This window comes from Schistosoma mansoni (genome assembly GCF_000237925.1).
Source record: "Schistosoma mansoni, WGS project CABG00000000 data, supercontig 0402, strain Puerto Rico, whole genome shotgun sequence".
NCBI classification, from domain to species: domain Eukaryota; kingdom Metazoa; phylum Platyhelminthes; class Trematoda; order Strigeidida; family Schistosomatidae; genus Schistosoma; species Schistosoma mansoni.
In genome coordinates this window covers 1-18,150 of record NW_017386242.1, presented here as the reverse complement: position 1 = coordinate 18,150, position 18,150 = coordinate 1, and the positions used below count along the sequence as shown (strand labels likewise).

Sequence of the window (18,150 nt, the reverse complement as noted above, 5' to 3'; positions counted from 1 at the left end):
ACATGTATAATTATTTCGATGTATAACATGGACATGTACACTGAAATTTAAATGTTACTATTTACACCTGCTCTTACTTGCCATGTTATATAGGGTTACTACCCCTAGTTCAGGTCTGGAGAGTCAAAGTTAAATACTTTTGAAAAGATCCGTGTTAATTAAAGTCCACTAAACAGTCATAAGTATATTATAACTTAATGTTCTTATCAGTATCCACAAATTCATTTGATCAACGAGAAATATGCTACATAAAGTGTTGCACTAACGTGCATTAGCTCAATCTGGCATATTTTCAATTATCATACTTTACAGAGAGAAACAATCACATCCCTTTTTCAAATATTCGTTTCGACTTGCATGATAGTCAACATACTCCATATATTCACAGATTGATTAGCTAGAGAATTATGTATGATACTTGTGTGAGACATAATTCTGCTAACGACAAATCTTATCCTGGTAGGCAACTTAGTATTTTTTCCAACATTGATAGTATAATTTTGTTAAACCGGAGATCTTCATATGACACTCGGTTTTTCTTAAACTCAAAAAATGACCGAAATGACTCTGTGATAGAAATGCCATAATAAATGTGCTGGCTAACGTTGACTATATTGCCTGGTTTTTGTTTTGATGTAGGTTTTGTTCTCTAAACTTGATGGTTTGGTCGTGCAGCTTTCATCGTTCTTCTGAACGACATCATCAGCACAAACTTCGGGTAGAAGCTCAGAGATCAAACCTACATCAAAATCACCCACCTGAGCTACAACTCTTCTCCACCATATCAAAATCATACGAGCGTGGTATGGCTTTTATTCGTTAGAATTATATCGTTTATTATAACTTGTTTTAATAGGCTTGTTTTAAAATACTTTGTATTAGCGGTATTTTATTTCACTGAAGTAGTCTCCATTATTGACAACAAAGTGTACATTCATCCTGTTTAGTAGAATGTTTATTTTTCTTAGGTCGGCTTTTATCAGTCTCATTTTAAACATATCATTTTGAACAGTAATGCAGATATGGTCAGTCAGTCAGTCACAAGGTGAATCTTCGTACGTACGTACATCAGTTCGAGTTGCCATATCACAGATATGGTAATAATCGTAAAATGAAGTAGTGTGAACACAACTGCATTTTCAGATGAATGTAAAGTCTCTTATGACCACAGCAGTGATTTCTCAATAATAATATATAGAAATTGTGGAATGTTCTTTAAAAAACTCAGCCGAATGTACATGGAGTGTAAGTAAGTGCCTAACTGAACAATGAACAAATAAATCACTCAAAGTAATTTTATTTACTAACTGTTAATATATGAGAAGGAAGTTTTGATTTTGGTGGATACAGTTTGATCATTCAAAACAAACTGATGTACCCAAACTTTAAATTAGAACTATTTTATTTGAAGACTGATGACTGTATACTCCGCCTGTAGCTCCTCTGAGGGTTGCTGCCGGTTTCAAGCCCGGGTAAAGGAGGAGGGTTTGGCATGGGGTTAGCGACCCCATCTCGTAGAAAATCAACTCGCTAAAAACACGCTAATCAGAAAAAATCATTCAAACCATTTAAACTCTGCCCTGGGAGTTGAAGGAATAAGCAGGCATGAAAAAGACGAATAACAACTGGAAGGAACCGGAAAAGATTGCCCAGGACAGAGTTGGGTGGAGAATGTTGGTGGGCGGCCCATGCTCCTTCATGAGGGGTAACAGGCGTAAGCAAGTAAGTAAGTGATGATTGTGAGAAACAATCTAGATAAGGAATGAAGTCTGAAGATCATTGGTTACAAAACATTCGACCAAACTCCAAACCAATTACTTTATATCTGAGCGAAATAGGCTTTGAAGTTGCTTCAAAAGATCTGATTAATGAGTGGGTAAGTTTCATAACTCGACAGAATTCTATAAGAATAAAATATTTTTTCAGGGAACGTAGCTTCTTTCTTATCTACCACAGTATTCAAAAAATATACTGTTACCATAGTATCTTTATCATTGATCAGTAATGTTCATTATTACCTTGTGCTTTCAGTATCATAACTGTTAATCATCATAAAGAAGTGAACACAGACCCAGATTCAAATGTATTACCGAACTTCATAAGTTGATCAATTGCAGATCCTAATATGCACAAATATCAGCCTCCTCATACCCTCATACTCGTTGTGAGAGCTTGTGAGTTACTGAGCTAAGGAGATCAGTCCGTGAAGGGTTTTTTTGAAGTGTTAAGTGAAAGGTTTCGAGTTTCAGTGCATAGATCAACAAAAGCAGTTGCACCCATTGACGTATCTGGAAACTGAATGTGTCAGCATCGGATCACAAGACATAATATGCATATTGACTTAATCTGAAAATTGCTGTTGTATAACAACAACACGGTAAACTTTCATGAAATGATCATAAAATAATATATAGAACTTTTGCTTAACTAAGCAGTTAAAATAAAATATATACAAGCTTATTTAGAAACTTTTCTTTATCCAATGAAAAGCCATGTACTATTTTTTGTGTAATTCACTATTTTAGCACTCAAAATAGCGGCAATTCCGTAAGTGTACTTAACAAGAATATGGATGATTTCCCATAATCATCTACACCTTCTAATAATTGATATTATGACTGAGGCTATTTTCCTCCTGATGGTGTGTTGAAGCAATGAAAATTCGACTTAAAAATAACTGAACTTCACCAGATGATCATCATTTCTAGGTTTCTTAACTCAAGGGATGACAAAATAGCGTTCAAAAAATGTGTAACGAGTTCGAATTTTATGGGTAATTATGGTTTACTTTAACAAACATATCAGCAGAAGAATAAGATAAAAAGTGTCTACGTTTTCCTTCAAGTTACTTTATGATTTCCAATTATGAATGTACAATATTTGAGTATAGTCAATTTTCTGGCCTCGCAACTTCTGTATTTTATGCCTACGAAATAGCAGATTAAATTCAATAATATTGTATTGGAAAATCCTGTTCTTAGTTCGGAAATATCTGTGAAGTATTAGGGAGTTAATTAAACTAACAAACTATCTTGAATAGGACTGTGTGATTTGTCAATATCAATATACCAATATCAAGAAACAGTGATATCCATCCAGCCATTCAAAAGTCTTTGAAATAAAATAGTTGCGCACTACATCTGGTTTCGCTATAGAATTTGGCCGTAGGAATTTTCCGAGTCACATTTTCCTTCATAACTTTTGAACGGATAATTGTTTGTTTGTTTATTATACCCTGTAAAATGGAATATTCAAACCGAAATACTGAAAATAATATAAAGATCTTTGAATTATGTTCAATAATGAAACTTTGAACTGCAATTAGATTAATTTGATAAAACTAACCGTAGTTTTGGTGTGTGTATTTGTTTGTTTACTTTTGTGAATTGATGATAAACATGATTTCTAATGGTATCTCAGTATTCAATCTGGTTAAACTAGTACATAGAAGAACAATGAACTATTCAATTGATTGTATTATTAACAATGTGGATCATTTACATAGTTCATCATATTTCAGTGATGAAACCATTCCGTTATTCCTCAAAGGATGCGGTATTCATATCCATATCACACATTAATGAAGCGTAGTTTATTATGATAGGAGCACAGTGTTTAGACATATTTTGTGTTTTTATTATAGATTTTACGCGTAAACCTATCATAAGGATTATGAGTTTGAATGGATTCAATGGTTATCATATCAAAACTAAGTATTTGCAATGGTATGATATTTCACTCAATTGGTTCCTTGTACGTATCGCACAACAACAACAAGTAGAATAATATGAATTTATTGCGATGCGTGGTTTATTATCAGCTGCTTTCTATCATAATTGTATTCATGTGTAATATTGTGATATGATACGACATGAAGTAATCGACACTGATGACGAAGAGAATTTGAATAATTCTGATTATCAATTATAACTGCACATAGAAGTGAGTAAATAAATCAAGATTGTATAGATAGAGATAATATTTGAAAAAATACAGGGTTTGAGGTAATCAGCTATTTCTCGGGCTCCAAAGTATTTGTATGAGAGAATCGATCTCAATTTACCTCTGGGGAACTTTCCAAGTTTTCCATCGCCAAATCAAGACACCGCATACTAACGGGTTAGTTGAGAAGTTTGTGAATACATTTAAATGAGAACTTATTAAAACTGAGATGATGGAGAATCGAAGGAGGTATTTCAAGGACTTCAATCACAGTAATCATAAGGTGATACCACTCATGACGTTTTCAAAAAACTGGTCACTGAGAGAATCACTTAACGTTACTATCTTAATTGTAAAACAGTTTTCTTATGCGATGAATAAACTTGACTTAAAGAAGCTACTATGAACTTTGAGCAGGTTTACATAACTTTAATAGGATTGAACTGTTACTCATATTTTCTTCCTTTCCAACTCACTGAGTTAGATAGCGATTTATAAAATTTATGGGAAAAGTGTACTCATAGATATGACATTTTATTTTAAAACGTACGGGAATAGAATACGTAGAGCTGGATGCTGTGAAACTACATTTTAAAAAATCAAAATTCTTTCTTCAAAGTATTAACTACTATTATTCGTTGATTAACCTAAAGTACAGATCACAGAATAATGACAATCGCTGTATTACTTATTTGTTTTCCAAGCATTAATAGGACTTCGAACTAATGACTGAATAAAAGTGTTACCCATAGAATACGTTCATCAGATATCTGAGCACCACAGCTTTATTGCTATCATTCCACATATATTAGCTACGCTTTTTCTCACAGTGCGAGTCCACGGAATATGAGGAAAACCAGAAAAACATTTCTATCAGGTTATGAAGGATGAAAAACAAAAATATACATTTTCTAACGTTTTCTTTTACTTAAACAAAATGAAAAGCATAATTCAAGTAATTCGATAAAATATTACTGATCAATGAATCTCGTTCTCCTTTCGAAGAAACGTAGATTTATAGTTTCAGAGTATGGGCTGAAATCCCATTAGTAAGTTAACGAGACTATAATTTACGGGCAAACCAATCAGAAGAGTTTGAGTAACTTCAGGTTCACGGCGCCGATTTCATTATCTGATGCTCACGTACGGTAGGCTCACAGAGGATTTTAGAGAAAACGTGATAACTAAGCGGCTAAAGCAAATAGGACTACCAAGAAGTCATTTTATTTGTACTTGTGGTAATCAATTGACTTGTGAACCTTGTGCAGACTACTGTGATGGTGTTGTCTTTCAATATAACATATGTTAGAGAAAAAAGTCTTCTAGAATAGGGACATCTTTCGCTCGATCGTGTTTTAGACTAGTGCAAATTGTGATGATTGTTGCGAAATGTATAATAAAAGCACCAGTAACAGTGGATACAACAATCGCAGATGTTACTAAAGCTTTGGCTGTTAAATGATATGAGTGTTTTAGAGATATATGCGTAATAAAAATGACGACCTTACATAGTCGGAGTGCATACAGACGATACCAAAGCTATGTGGTCGAGGCTGAGAGACGTTTTGCTACCTTATTATGGCTCGAGAAGCATACTGTTATGGAGTCATATGGATGAGTTCCTCTCCCTTATGCATTAACACTTTAGAACCTTTGAACCTCTTGCTAACCTAGACAAGTTTTAGATCATATAAAAGAAGCGTGTCCACTTTAATATATTATTTCTTAAAATTTTGTCTGCAATAGAGAACGGGAATCAACGTTTGAATTTCATTAGAATCTATTAAACAGACCCGGTTTACAAAGACATTGTCAGTGTTTACTCAAGTTACTTTTTTATAAACATTCGTTTACATACATTCTAATTAACTGTATTTAACCAATCAGTTAGTTGAAAGTGTTGTCTTGAAAAATTGTTAATGATGTACATTTATGATGTTCAGGCTAATTCCAAGTAGCTTGAATGAGGAAGTAATGATTTGGTTATCATTTTAGATTCAACATCAGTCTGTTTCAAATCCATGAATGAGAGTTAAACAGTCAGATCATGTGTAAGAGTCATATATTCTTTGAGCTAACTAGTGTAATGAACGATACTTGGATGAAGATAACCTATTTACTATTTCATACAAAATCACGGAAATTCTTCGTGAAATATGAGAACCATACATTGAATCCCTCACTTGCAAACCTGCAATCAATTGTTTTTCACATTCTGTATGATTCTTCCACTTCACAATCCTCTTCTATTTCACTTCCTGTTTACTTCAGTTAGATCTTCTTGGGCTTCTGTTGCCAACCATTCCCCTATTGCTTGGTGTTATATACTACTTACGTTGAAAGACATATGTATCATACAACACACTACTATCGGCACCCCGATAAATAAGAATAATACTTTTTGATTAGTGAACTTTATTGTGTGAAGACTGAATGGGTTTTGAACTTCTCTAACTAACATTATTTTGAGAAATATAAGGAACAGAAAAGACCGTTATGTATCGATTCGTACTAAAACGTTAACCGATTAACAGGTAATCGATTGTTTGGTGTTAGTTATGGTAATAAGCCGCCAAATTAATTCGATCAAGCAAAACACAGAAATGATATATCCGTCCATTAGTTTTTATAGCAACAAATTGGTTGACTTAACTTTAGGTTTCGAAATGCATCAGAGGAATCATCAGCATCACGATACCATTTAACGTAAACCGTGCACTTACAATCACGGAATGTAGAACTAAATATAGTTTCATACACTTGATCTTAGCATACTTGTATAGATCTTACAAGAGGTTTTGTCATATAAATCTAGGGAATAGTATATATGAAGTAATTTATCTAGTTATTAACAAAATCTAAAGTATTTTCATAGTTGAATTCATGAGTCAATTGAAGCTAGATCACCATGAAAAACCTGAAAGCACTTGACAGTCGTTTCGTCCTATTATGGGATTCCTGATCAGTGCGCATCTACGATCCATTACTCGCGAGATTCCCACTCAGGATCTACCAGTGTACGAAAGATATTTAACAAAACAAAAGTTAAATTTTTTATATATAGTTGAAATAATTAGTCAATTGAAGCTAGAACACTATGGGAAACCTGGAAGCACTGGACGGCCGTTTTGTCGAATTTATTTTAAAAGATGTTAACTTTATTTGGCTTAGATTAATTATAGTAGAACGTTACTCTTCAGTGTTTATGAATTCACAAATACCCTACAAAGTTCAAGTTGTTTGAAATGTTTTTTGATTACGATATTGCACGTTGTGTATTTCTCATTCTAATACAGTGTCTGATACAGTCTCTTGATCCATAAAATTTAAAAAGATTTAAGTATTTTCAGACAAACTAATTGACAAATATTGCTATATAGAGAATAACAGAAGATGACATACAATGAACTTTGTTATAGGAATACTACAAACCCAAAGTAAGTTCAGATGATATTTTTTAGTCAGTTATGAGTGCCTGATTCCAGCACATGATGTCTGAATTAAATGCATTTGTTCATAAACGTAATTTCTTCAAATGGTGTGACAAAGTAACAGTGTTGATATTTAGTGTTTTTTATGTGACGTAATTACAAAATGAGTTGAAATAGAGAGTAAAGGTACACATATTTATATCGCTATTTGGAATATCTTGTATGTATATGGTGTTTGAGAGTATTTGGATTTTAAGGACGGCTCGTTGAAAGACTCTAGGAAGCCTTAAGAAGCCCAGGAAGAGCCACAGACATTCCATACAATCGCTGCTAGGGGAATATTCTGGAATGTCGACGTGTAGCTTCCCCATTGGATGGATAAGAATGACTCCTATTCGCCTATTAGTTGTCTGAAATGATGATTTACTCTCAGTCAGAAAACTATAAAAATACACGAGATTTCTGTACTATATTTTGACACTGATTTTGGGAATAAACTTCCTACTTACTAATCTTTTGTCTTCTCTTTTGCGACGTTGCGGGTTCTATCGTTCAAGTAGTCTAGTAGTACGCGGCATAGTAAGAACCAAAGCTCTAGATATAACATGGATCATAGTCTAAACTATTGATCCCAGCAATAACGCAATTCAATAAAGAAGTATTAGGTGGGCACAAACGAATGTAATGTATTTGGATTTCAAAATCACAACATTCAGCAATACAAGGGTATCATTGTTTCATTGAAACACCACATCCTCCACTGCTCGAATTAGAGTGTAAGTGTCTGTGATCAATTGTACGTCTTCTTCCTAAGTTCATCTTACCTTTGTCCAACAGTGTATTGGATGTAGACTCTGCATTATCTAGAATGCACTCATTTTTCTTAGAATTAACAACTGAGATTGGAACAGATTCACCTGATTCCTGGAATTGTATAGAATCATCACGTCGGTTGTGTAGTGAAACCTCCCTCACGAAATAATGTTGGGTCCTTACGTCGCAATGTTATAACCAATTTGATATTCCCAATTTGCATTATCTTCTCAAACTGTATTGTTCTTTCGTTATAACATAAATGTCAGAGAGATTTAAAATGGTCGGAAATATGCAACGTTGTACATTTATGAACAAATTATAATGAAGCTGCAACATCTATTAGTATTTAAGTTGATAGAGTGAAATCTTCTCAATTCGTACGTTCCTATATTTCAGTGGAGTTGGGAAATACAAAACCTTTAAAAATATGATACACAGATTTTGTTGTTTCTCTACTACACTACATACAAATAATGTGACAAAAGATGATATGGAGGTGGAGGTTATGATTTTACTGGCGATTCTTACATTGTTAGAGTAAATTAAATCCAGACTAGGCCTTTTTCAAAGTATCAGTTTACGAAATGTAATATACCAGTTCGTTGAAATTTAAAAGCATGTTTGAGTTAACACAATATTTTTTGATACAAGAGGGTATCTAAAAAGCATGGGCCACATAAATCATTTGGTTTTTGTGAGGGCTGGGATACTGCCCGGCTTCACAAATCGAAGCGAGTGGTTTTTTTAGGTGTTCACGCCTTGAGCCTTTGATCTAAAGTTCTGATCCACAAGGCAGTTCAGCAACGTAAGGAGACGTAATCACATGGCAGTCATTGACGGAAAATTGGTTCTTACGCCATTTTTTCCTTTAGGATCATGGAGCCTATATGAACCATTAGTTTGTAATCAGGGTTTTCCAAATACCTAGTTGATATCTCTATATCTACTAACCTGGCTAAAGTGCCGTTCATTCGATTTCCATCCCCTCTATTTTGTAATCAACATCTATGCTGCGAGAAGGTAATGAGTAGGACATCCTGACAGTGGCGCGAACATGTGAGAGCATTTGCAGATGGAGAGCTGATTCTTACCAGTCTGGGACGTAACAAAGCATTTTCGGGCATAAATCTTATGTGATTAAATCAGCTTTTGTAGTAAGAACTGATTGACAATAACAGTTAAGAGATGATTTCGTTTATACCATTTAAAAAAATCACAAAGTGTCTGATAACTGTGATTTCAGTAGGTGACATTGATTGATGTGAATTCTCAGTTATGATGCACATTTGTCAATATTATTGTTTAAGAGTCTTCACTATCACTAAGTAGCTTACAGACTTTGTGATAAATATAATCAGTTTTATTCATATCATTTCCTTCTAATAATAAAAACAGATTAAAGAGCAAAACTTTGCAAACCGATATCATTCATATATTTAGTGTAGTGATGTTCTTTTCGATATCAATAATACTGTCAGTTAGATACCAAAAATAGTAGTATCGGTAAATAGTTAGTGGAATGACATGTGATATGTTTCCTTTTTGAATGAATAACACTAAGAAAAGTTCTCTGATTGTAATTTATAGTATGTTTTAATTGACAACAGTGAAAAGAAATTGTATCCAATTATTGGCATGGTTCCAAGGGTTTATAATAATAAAACTTAATATACAACAGAATTTGTAAAATACTAAAACTGTTATATACTAGGAAAAAGTAAGTACTGATAACTTACGGGACCTCTTATTACACTATTATTCTATTTATATTCCTATGGTATAACTATTCGGTAACTGGATTATCTATGTCTATATTCATCTTATTATTAGCTTCATTTTGACCTATTGATTATTATTATATGATTTATTGTTCCTAAATTATACTCGGTTTATTGAGTACTGTCTCCCACGCTTCCAGTCGCGTTTGGCTTGATTTTGTACAAATATTATTTTCTATTTTATGGTATGATGTGGCCTGTCTGTCTGATATATAAACAAAGTATGCTTGAAATAAACGATTCGTATTGCCGAGGCTGATATTGGTGTTTTTGGACTCAAGTGAACGGGTTGGGCGGATAAGGACCAATAAGGACGCTAGGTTACTCATACTAATCGAACGTCATTGTCACAGTGTGAAGGTCGTAGAAGTCGTGTTCTATTGGTGGATAATTTACGCGAATTACGTCCTTGTTAAATTCGTAAGGTCATAACGAATCAGCGACGACCTTGGTCAAGTCATAACAATTGGCTATAGCCTAGGTCAAATCATAACAAAAACAATAGGTGCTATGGTGTCTTCTTAAAATATTCACAATGTTGTCAATCAGCACAACACAATCTATGTCAGTACTATGTGTTGACAGTTAACCACAAACTCATAATTAGCAATGAATAGAAATAGAGAATTGTATATTCCATATTAAAATGAGACTATGGTAGTTTTTTCTTTGTGAATTTATTTTGTAGACGTACATCACCGAAGGTGATATATATATATATATATATGACTTCTAGAATGGGCAAACATTGTAAAAGGTTGACACTAAGTGTTCAGTGTTGCCTCAATGCACCAAACAATTGATACTAATTAACTTATATATTACCGGCCCCCAAATGCCCTGGTACAGACAAGAGTAGGGAGAGTACGCTCTCTCTCCCTCTCGAAACGCTCTCATATGTCCTCGCCTGTATAGCCTCTACCAGGAAAACCCTACTAACTGCCTTCTCGTGGCATTGCCGTTGTTAACGAAGTCGAAAGGACGAAAAGCGACTGTCCGTCGCTCTAACCGGGTTGGTGGACACGGAAAGTCCACCTAGGGCAGTTGGAAGTTAGATCGATGATCGTGAGAATGTTTATATTTTAAAACAGATAACCAATATTATACACAATATACTGTGCAATTTGTTTCACGTAAACATGGTCAAATCTTACTTGTTTGACAGATAACTTAAGACGATGAGTTATATAATATTCTCAGGAGTATTGATATTAAGCTGCGTCCTTTAGAAATTCAGTATATATTCTTAACGCTCCATTGAGTTATATTAGCAATCTGGATTGAACTAACATGTTCTATGGGAACTGGATAATCGGGACAACTTTTTTGAACATTCTTGTTTATTACTACATTATCATCTTCGGTCAGCAAGAATTCTACTTTCATTTCCTGATAATTACTTGCTTACTCCAGGTGCTCCACATGAAGAAGCATAAACTGTCCATCAAGATTCTTGTTCATTGACATACAAATATATGTGATGTAATACAGGGAAGATACAATGCATCAACAGTGAAAAACATCGTAATTGATGGTTGTTCAAGTCTATGATAAAATTCTTTGAAATGAAGAGTCACTATATCTGCTTAGCCAATTGTAAATGTTTTCAAATGGATTCGACTATATCATTTAATTAATATTTACTAATTCACGAAATATAAGAATATAAAATATGCTTAAAACATTTTAAGTAGTATATTTATCTCAAACTAAAATCTCTGTTTCGGATAAAATGGAATTGACGTTGATGTTATATAGGCAAGTTGAGATTTTTAGTAATTTTTATATATGGTCGAAATCGTGAGTCAAATGATGCTAGACCACCAAGTAAAACCTTGAACCACTGGACAGCCGTTTCGTCCTATTATGGGACCCCCAAGAAGTGTGCTCGAGATTTGATCCCAGGACCTACCAGTTTCACGCGCGATCACTTAAACGATAGACCACTGAGTCGGCTGACATTCAACGCTGTTAATGTCTGACTTCAACCAATACACGAAGTTAAGCAACCGTTTCACCAATGTCTTCAGTGAGTTGATATCTAACAACAGTGCTTCCAGGTTTTCCATGGTGGTCTGACTTCAGTTGACTCACGATATCATTTATACATTAAAGACGATACTTGATTTATTTCTGTTATAACGTATGTGTGCCTGTTTGATATATCCATTGCTTGCGTGTGCCCTCTTAATATATAAACGTCCAATGATACATAAAATACGTACGACCAGTCTCGGGTGCTGTTCCGTCCTTCCTATTTGCCTAGTCCAAGCAGTTGAGTACAGAACACAAATAACAGCCTCGGCAATATGAATCATTATTTACAAACACACCGAGCTTTCATACAAACCAAAGTAATCAATAAACTGTTTATAACTCAATAATCGTATGATAATAGGTCAAAGGTCAAAATAAAGCTAATGATAAGAGAAATACGAATATGAATAGTTCAGTTACGTAATAATTGCACAATAGGAAATAGGCATATTACATTGATCCATAAATAGACCTAAAAGTTACCATTCTTAATTCACCGGGGTATATAACACATACGATAGGTGCGAATTCTCCCGAGCGTGTATAATGTCATTAAGCCACGACTCGAGCACAACCCACCGCAGCATCTCAATCAAGTCATCTAGACCAGACTGGGCTGTAGCCGGATTATTAATACGGAGCCTTTGACCAGCAACCCGCGTTGATATACGAGTTTAAGCGCCGGCAAGCACTCGCCCAATCCACGACTTAATGTGTGCCATGATAGATGAAAAGCTGACCCTCGGACAGGCGTGGCCACAAAATATCCCGTAGCCACAATATGCGTTCAAGATGTCGATATTCAAAGCAGTATGCAGTTCACATTAATTCACACAGTTGGCTGCACTCTTCATCGACACACGAGCCGAGTGATCCACCGCTCAAACTTGTACGCCAATAATCCCATACATCGGTTACCCAAATGCATAGAACTAATGGTTAACTCTGCAGCTGAGAATATTTACCGCTAAGCCAGCGTAAATGCAGTCCAGCACGAAGCCAGGTGCATGCGTCATTATATATTTTTGGGTCATGTCAATGATCCTTCAGCAGGTTCACCTACGGAAACCTTGTTACGACTTTTACTTCCTCTAAATAGTCAAATTAGGTCATCTTCTCAGCATCAGTCGAGCGGCAAAGACACTACAATGACGCTAATCCAACGACCTCACTAAAGCATTCAATCGGTATAAGTGACTGGCGGTGTGTACAAAGGGCAGGGACGTAATCAGTGCAAGCCCCGATCCCAGTCACGACGGTTTCCAGACTCGCTGGCACCGTTATTGTAGCGCACGTGTAGCTCCGGACATCTAAGGGCATCACAGACCTGTTATTGCTCAATTTCGTTTGGCTCGTGTAAGTATTTAGCCTTGGATGGAGTTGACCACCCATTGGAGTGCATTCACAAACAACCTGACTCCAAGGTTAGCTCAGAGCAAAACTGTTACACTTGATCTTTGCCCTCACGGGCCTTTCACCCTCTTTGGGCCAGAATGGGAAGCCGTACTCATTGCTGAACTTGGGACAGAGCTGTAATGCCTGAAGCCATCCCAAACACCACATTGCCTTACGATCAATTAACCGCAGGCTTCGGTGTTTGGCTAATCCCTGTTCACTCGAAGTTACTAGGGGAATCCTTGTTAGTTTCTTTTCCTCAGCTTAGTGATATGCTTAAGTTCAGCAGGTAATCACGTCTGATCCGCAGTCGGGGTCAATGAAATAATTCGTGCATAATACACACACAATCGGTACAAACCATAGACCAAACCAGAGACAAGATCAAGTGATTAACGTAGCATACTGTTACGTCTTGGCGATAGTGAACGCTATATTTGCTTCCCTAAGCTAGTTCCGTATCCCCGAGCTAGAACTACTCCTCGATTTCAATAGGGAGAAAAGACACAAAGTGTATGGAAAGCACTGTACTACAAGGTTCATTTATGTACAGAAAATACAGGGATTTTATAGTAATTTAAGAGACCCTTTGTTTTACCGAAAGTTCTAGAATACTGCTAAACATAGTAGCAGTGTGTTAATCAGCCAATCAGGATCTCGTTATTTTAGTAACATAACTTCACACAACTTCTACATAATCGCTGATTGGTTAGAGCTCTTTATGAGCCTCTGGAGGCTCTGTTAGAGTTCTCCGGAAGCCGACTCAACACCTCCCATTTTTTTACAGATTCGAGGTAGTTATCCAGATTGCATTTGCCGACTTCATCCTCCCCCACGAAACAATGTTTCATCCTCATATTTCCAAATTACAATTAATATGACATTATTTATAACATTTTGATGTTGGTTTGTTCTCTGAGCTGGATGGTTTAGTCGTGGAGCTTTCATCGTCCTTCTGAACAACATCATCAGCACAAACTTTGGGTAGACGTGAAGTGTTTGAATTTCTCCACATGTGATTCACAGCTTGTCCTCTGCACCTCGATGTTGATTGGTTCTTATTGACCTTAAATCTGTCATTGTTTATTTCTTTGTTTTGGTTGTATCTCCTATTGGTTTGATTTTTATTCCTATGTTCCTGTATAATTTCTTGATTGGTTGATAGATTGGATTGATTTCAATATGTATGTTTATTGTTGATCGACCTGACTGCCAAGCTCCTAAAAATCTCTGGTAGTTTTGAAATTGCCTCTGTACAAAATCTGCACATTTTCTCAGTCGATTGTTTGTCCGTAGTTGTCCATGTGTATTGATATGAGTGGAGAAATGTCGTGGCGTTTGACTGCTAGTTGGTGTTCATGTAGGCGAAGATGCAGGAGGCGTCCGCTTTGTCCAATATAGTGTTTGTTTCAGTTGGTACAATTTATCTTGTAGATGATGTTTGTTTTGTCCTCTTTTGCCATTTCATCTTTTGGTTTGCATAAGATTGAGTGGAGGGACTTTGTTAGTTTGTGGGCTACACCTATTCCGATGGTTTTCAGCAGCCCTGTTGTCGTTTCCGATATGCCCTTTATGTATGGCAGGGTACTTTTTGTTGATTTTTATACTTGATTTCGTTTCTGATGGTGTGTGCGACTGGTATTTTTTGATGAAATTGATTGGATAGCCGTTCCTGTGAAGAATGGTTTTCAGGTGTTGTTCTTAATTTTTTTCGTGCTGTGATTGTATTGCAGTGTGTTCTTGCCCTCTTGAACAAAGTTCGTACACAGTTGATTTTGTGAGTGCTTGGGTTGTTGCCATTGTGGTTGTGAATTTGATCGGTGTGAGTAGGCTTCCTTTGCAGTTGAGTCTCTAGATTTCCTGTGTCAGTTCTGGAGATTAATACATATATGAATGGTAACTAGTTGTTCGACTCTTGTTCCTTTGTGACCTTGATGTCATATGCCAATTAGAGACTGACCAGTTGCAGTCCTAAGTATCAATGGGAAAATTCAAACAAATAATACCAAGTGAAAGGAGAATTATGTTATTCCTTCAAGTAAGAGAACGTGAAAGATCCAATACACAAGAGAAAAACTGTCCACCTCTCGTAAATTTTTCATTATTTTAGATGTTATGATATCAGATTCATCATCTCCTTATAGAAGATTTTAATTTTCATTTAATATAAAGCTATCGCTATGTGAGTTCACTGCTTTTTACCTATTCGCTTTTAAAATTGATTTGTTTAGTGACCGAATTATTTAGTACAGAATACACAATGAAAATTTGGCAGGTCACTGAGTGGTAAATATTGCAATATTTGTGTAGTACTGCAGTATTGATTAAATTCCGTCAACAATGTTGCAATATGGACACAAGTTAGACTGACTTGACATCACGTTCACTTTGTTGGACTGTTAGGTAGTTGGATGAAGTCCAAGGTAGACCTTGGGGCAGGATTTCGGAATATTGTATATTAGTCAAAGTATCGTAGTCCTAAGGGAACTGATACCTTCATTTTTACCCAAACTCTTGTGACCCGGCTTTATATTCCGTGACTAATCTGAGGCTGTTCTGATAGTAAATGGCCTCATATACGTATAAAATATCTACAATCAAGCGGTGAATAAGTTTTCACTAACGCTACGGTTAGACAACAAGAATTTGAACACTACAAAGAACAACATTTGCTTCATAATTGGAAGTTTGGTTTTTTGTCGAACCTCAAAAAGCACGAGATTCAGGTCGAAGATTTTTTTTCAGACACACTTAACAACTAGACAAAGTATTGAAGTTACACTTATTCTTTTTTCTTACTGTTTATTCGAAGTTAGATACTTTTGAAAAGATCCGTGTTAATAAAAGTCCACTCAACAGTAAAAAGTATATTGTAATTTCATGTTCTTATCATTAGGATATCCACACATTCAGTTGATCAACCAGAAATAAGCAAAATAGTGTTGTACTAATATGCATTGCCTCAATTTGGCATCCTTTCAATTACCGTACATTTCAGAGAGACACTACCATATTCCTTTTTCAAATATTCATTTCGACTTGCATGATGGTCAACATACCCCATATCTACAGATAGATTATCTAAGGAATTATGTATGATTCTTGTGTGAAAGATAATTTTGCTAACGACAAACTTTATCCTGATAGGCAACTTAGTATTTTTTCGAACATTGGCATTATCACTTTGTTCCACTGGAGATCTTTATAGGACACTCTGTTTTTCTTAAACTCAAAAAAATGACCGAAGTGACTCTGTGATAGAAATACCGTAATATTAATAGTCACCTTTATTTAGAACAAAGTGTAAATTCATCCTTTTTAATGGAATGTTTAGTTTCCTTAGGTTTGCTTGTATCAGTCTCATTCTAAACATATCATTTTGAATGATAATACAGATTTGGTCAGTCAGTCAGTCACCACGTGGAACTTCGTACGTACGTACATCAGTTCGAATTGCCATATCACAGTTATGATAAAAGTCGTAAAATGAAGTAGTGTAAACACTACTGTATTATCAGACGAATGCAAAGTCTCTTATGACCACAACAATGATTTCTCAATAACAATATATAGAAATTGTGGAATGTTCTTTAAAAAACTCAACCGAATGTACTTGGAGTGTAAGTAAGTGCGTAACTGAACAATGAACAAATAAATCATTCAAAGTAATTTTATTTACTAACTGTTAATATATGAGAAGGATGTTTTGATTTTGATGGATACAGTTTGATCATTCAAAACAAACAGTATCATAACAGTTAACCATCATAAAGAAGTGAACACACAGACCCAGATTCAAATGTATTACCAATCTTCATAAGCTGTTCAATTGCAGGTCCTAAAATTTACAGAAATTAGACTACAAATGCCTCTTACTACCCACATACTCTTTGTAAAATCTAATGAATTCCTGGGCTGGGAGCTCAGTTAGTGAAGGGTTTTTTTGAAATGTGAAGTGAAAGCTTTCGAGTTTCAGTGCATACACCAAAAAAAACAGTTTCAAATCTGGAAACTGAATCTACTGCTAACCATAAGACATATTTACTTAACACTGTTCCATTATCACAAATCTAGTTAAGTCATGAACATACAGTATCTACATTCAACTCAGCATTATTGAACTATTAAAATAAAACCAGAACTGTCATCCTTAGTTGGTTAGGAATTCCAAGCACTTAAAATCTACCATAGTCGACCAATCTTGTCAATGAAGACATCTTTTACTCTACAAAAGCTAAAGCTTATGATCTGCGAATTGCTGATGTGTAGGCATCGGATTACAAGACATCATATACATATTGATTTAACATGAAAGTTGATGTCGTATAACAGCAACACGAAAAACTTCCATGAAATGATCAGAAAGTAATATATAGAACTTGCGCTTAACTAACCAGTATAAATATAATATATACAAGCTTATTTAGAAACTTTTCCTTATCTATGAAAAGTCATGTACTATATTTTGTGTAGTTCACTATTTTAGCACTCAAAGTGGTGCCAATGCGGTAAGTGTACTTAAAAAAATATGGATGATTTACCATAATCATCTATATCTTCTATGAATTGATATTATGACTTAAACTATTTTCCTCCTGATAATGTGTTTAAGCACCTAAATTTCGATCTAATAACAACAGCCATTCGAAAGTTATTGAAATAAAATAGTTGCGCACAACACCTGGTTTCACTATAGAGTTTTGGCCATTCGCACGTTTCTATAGGAACCTTCCGAGTCACATTTTCATTCA

General features: G+C 35.2%; 2 protein-coding genes and 1 non-coding gene across 5 annotated transcripts; all 3 read right to left on the bottom strand.

Annotated features, from left to right (window-relative positions):
- Positions 1-10,062: 10,062 nt before the first annotated feature.
- On the bottom strand, positions 10,063-10,296 carry Smp_205520 (unnamed protein product; the record flags this gene model as incomplete). Its single annotated transcript, XM_018799153.1, has 1 exon — positions 10,063-10,296. One exon carries the CDS (start codon positions 10,294-10,296, stop codon positions 10,063-10,065), a length of 234 nt encoding a protein of 77 aa, XP_018647441.1.
- A 640-nt stretch (positions 10,297-10,936) lies between these two features.
- Positions 10,937-13,914, bottom strand: Smp_sma.28s-104.1. Of its 3 annotated transcripts, none has more exons than XR_001974603.1 (1): positions 10,937-12,629. It is a non-coding gene; the product is annotated as a ribosomal RNA (ribosomal RNA). The 3 variants fall into 3 exon arrangements; XR_001974601.1 differs by having other exon boundaries at positions 12,224-13,914; XR_001974602.1 differs by lacking the exon at positions 10,937-12,629 and adding an exon at positions 12,741-12,894.
- On the bottom strand, positions 13,148-13,396 carry Smp_205510 (unnamed protein product; the record flags this gene model as incomplete). The annotated part of the gene is made up of 1 exon (XM_018799042.1): positions 13,148-13,396. The coding sequence occupies one exon, from the start codon at positions 13,394-13,396 to the stop codon at positions 13,148-13,150; it is 249 nt and encodes an 82-aa protein (XP_018647440.1).
- Positions 13,915-18,150: the final 4,236 nt, after the last annotated feature.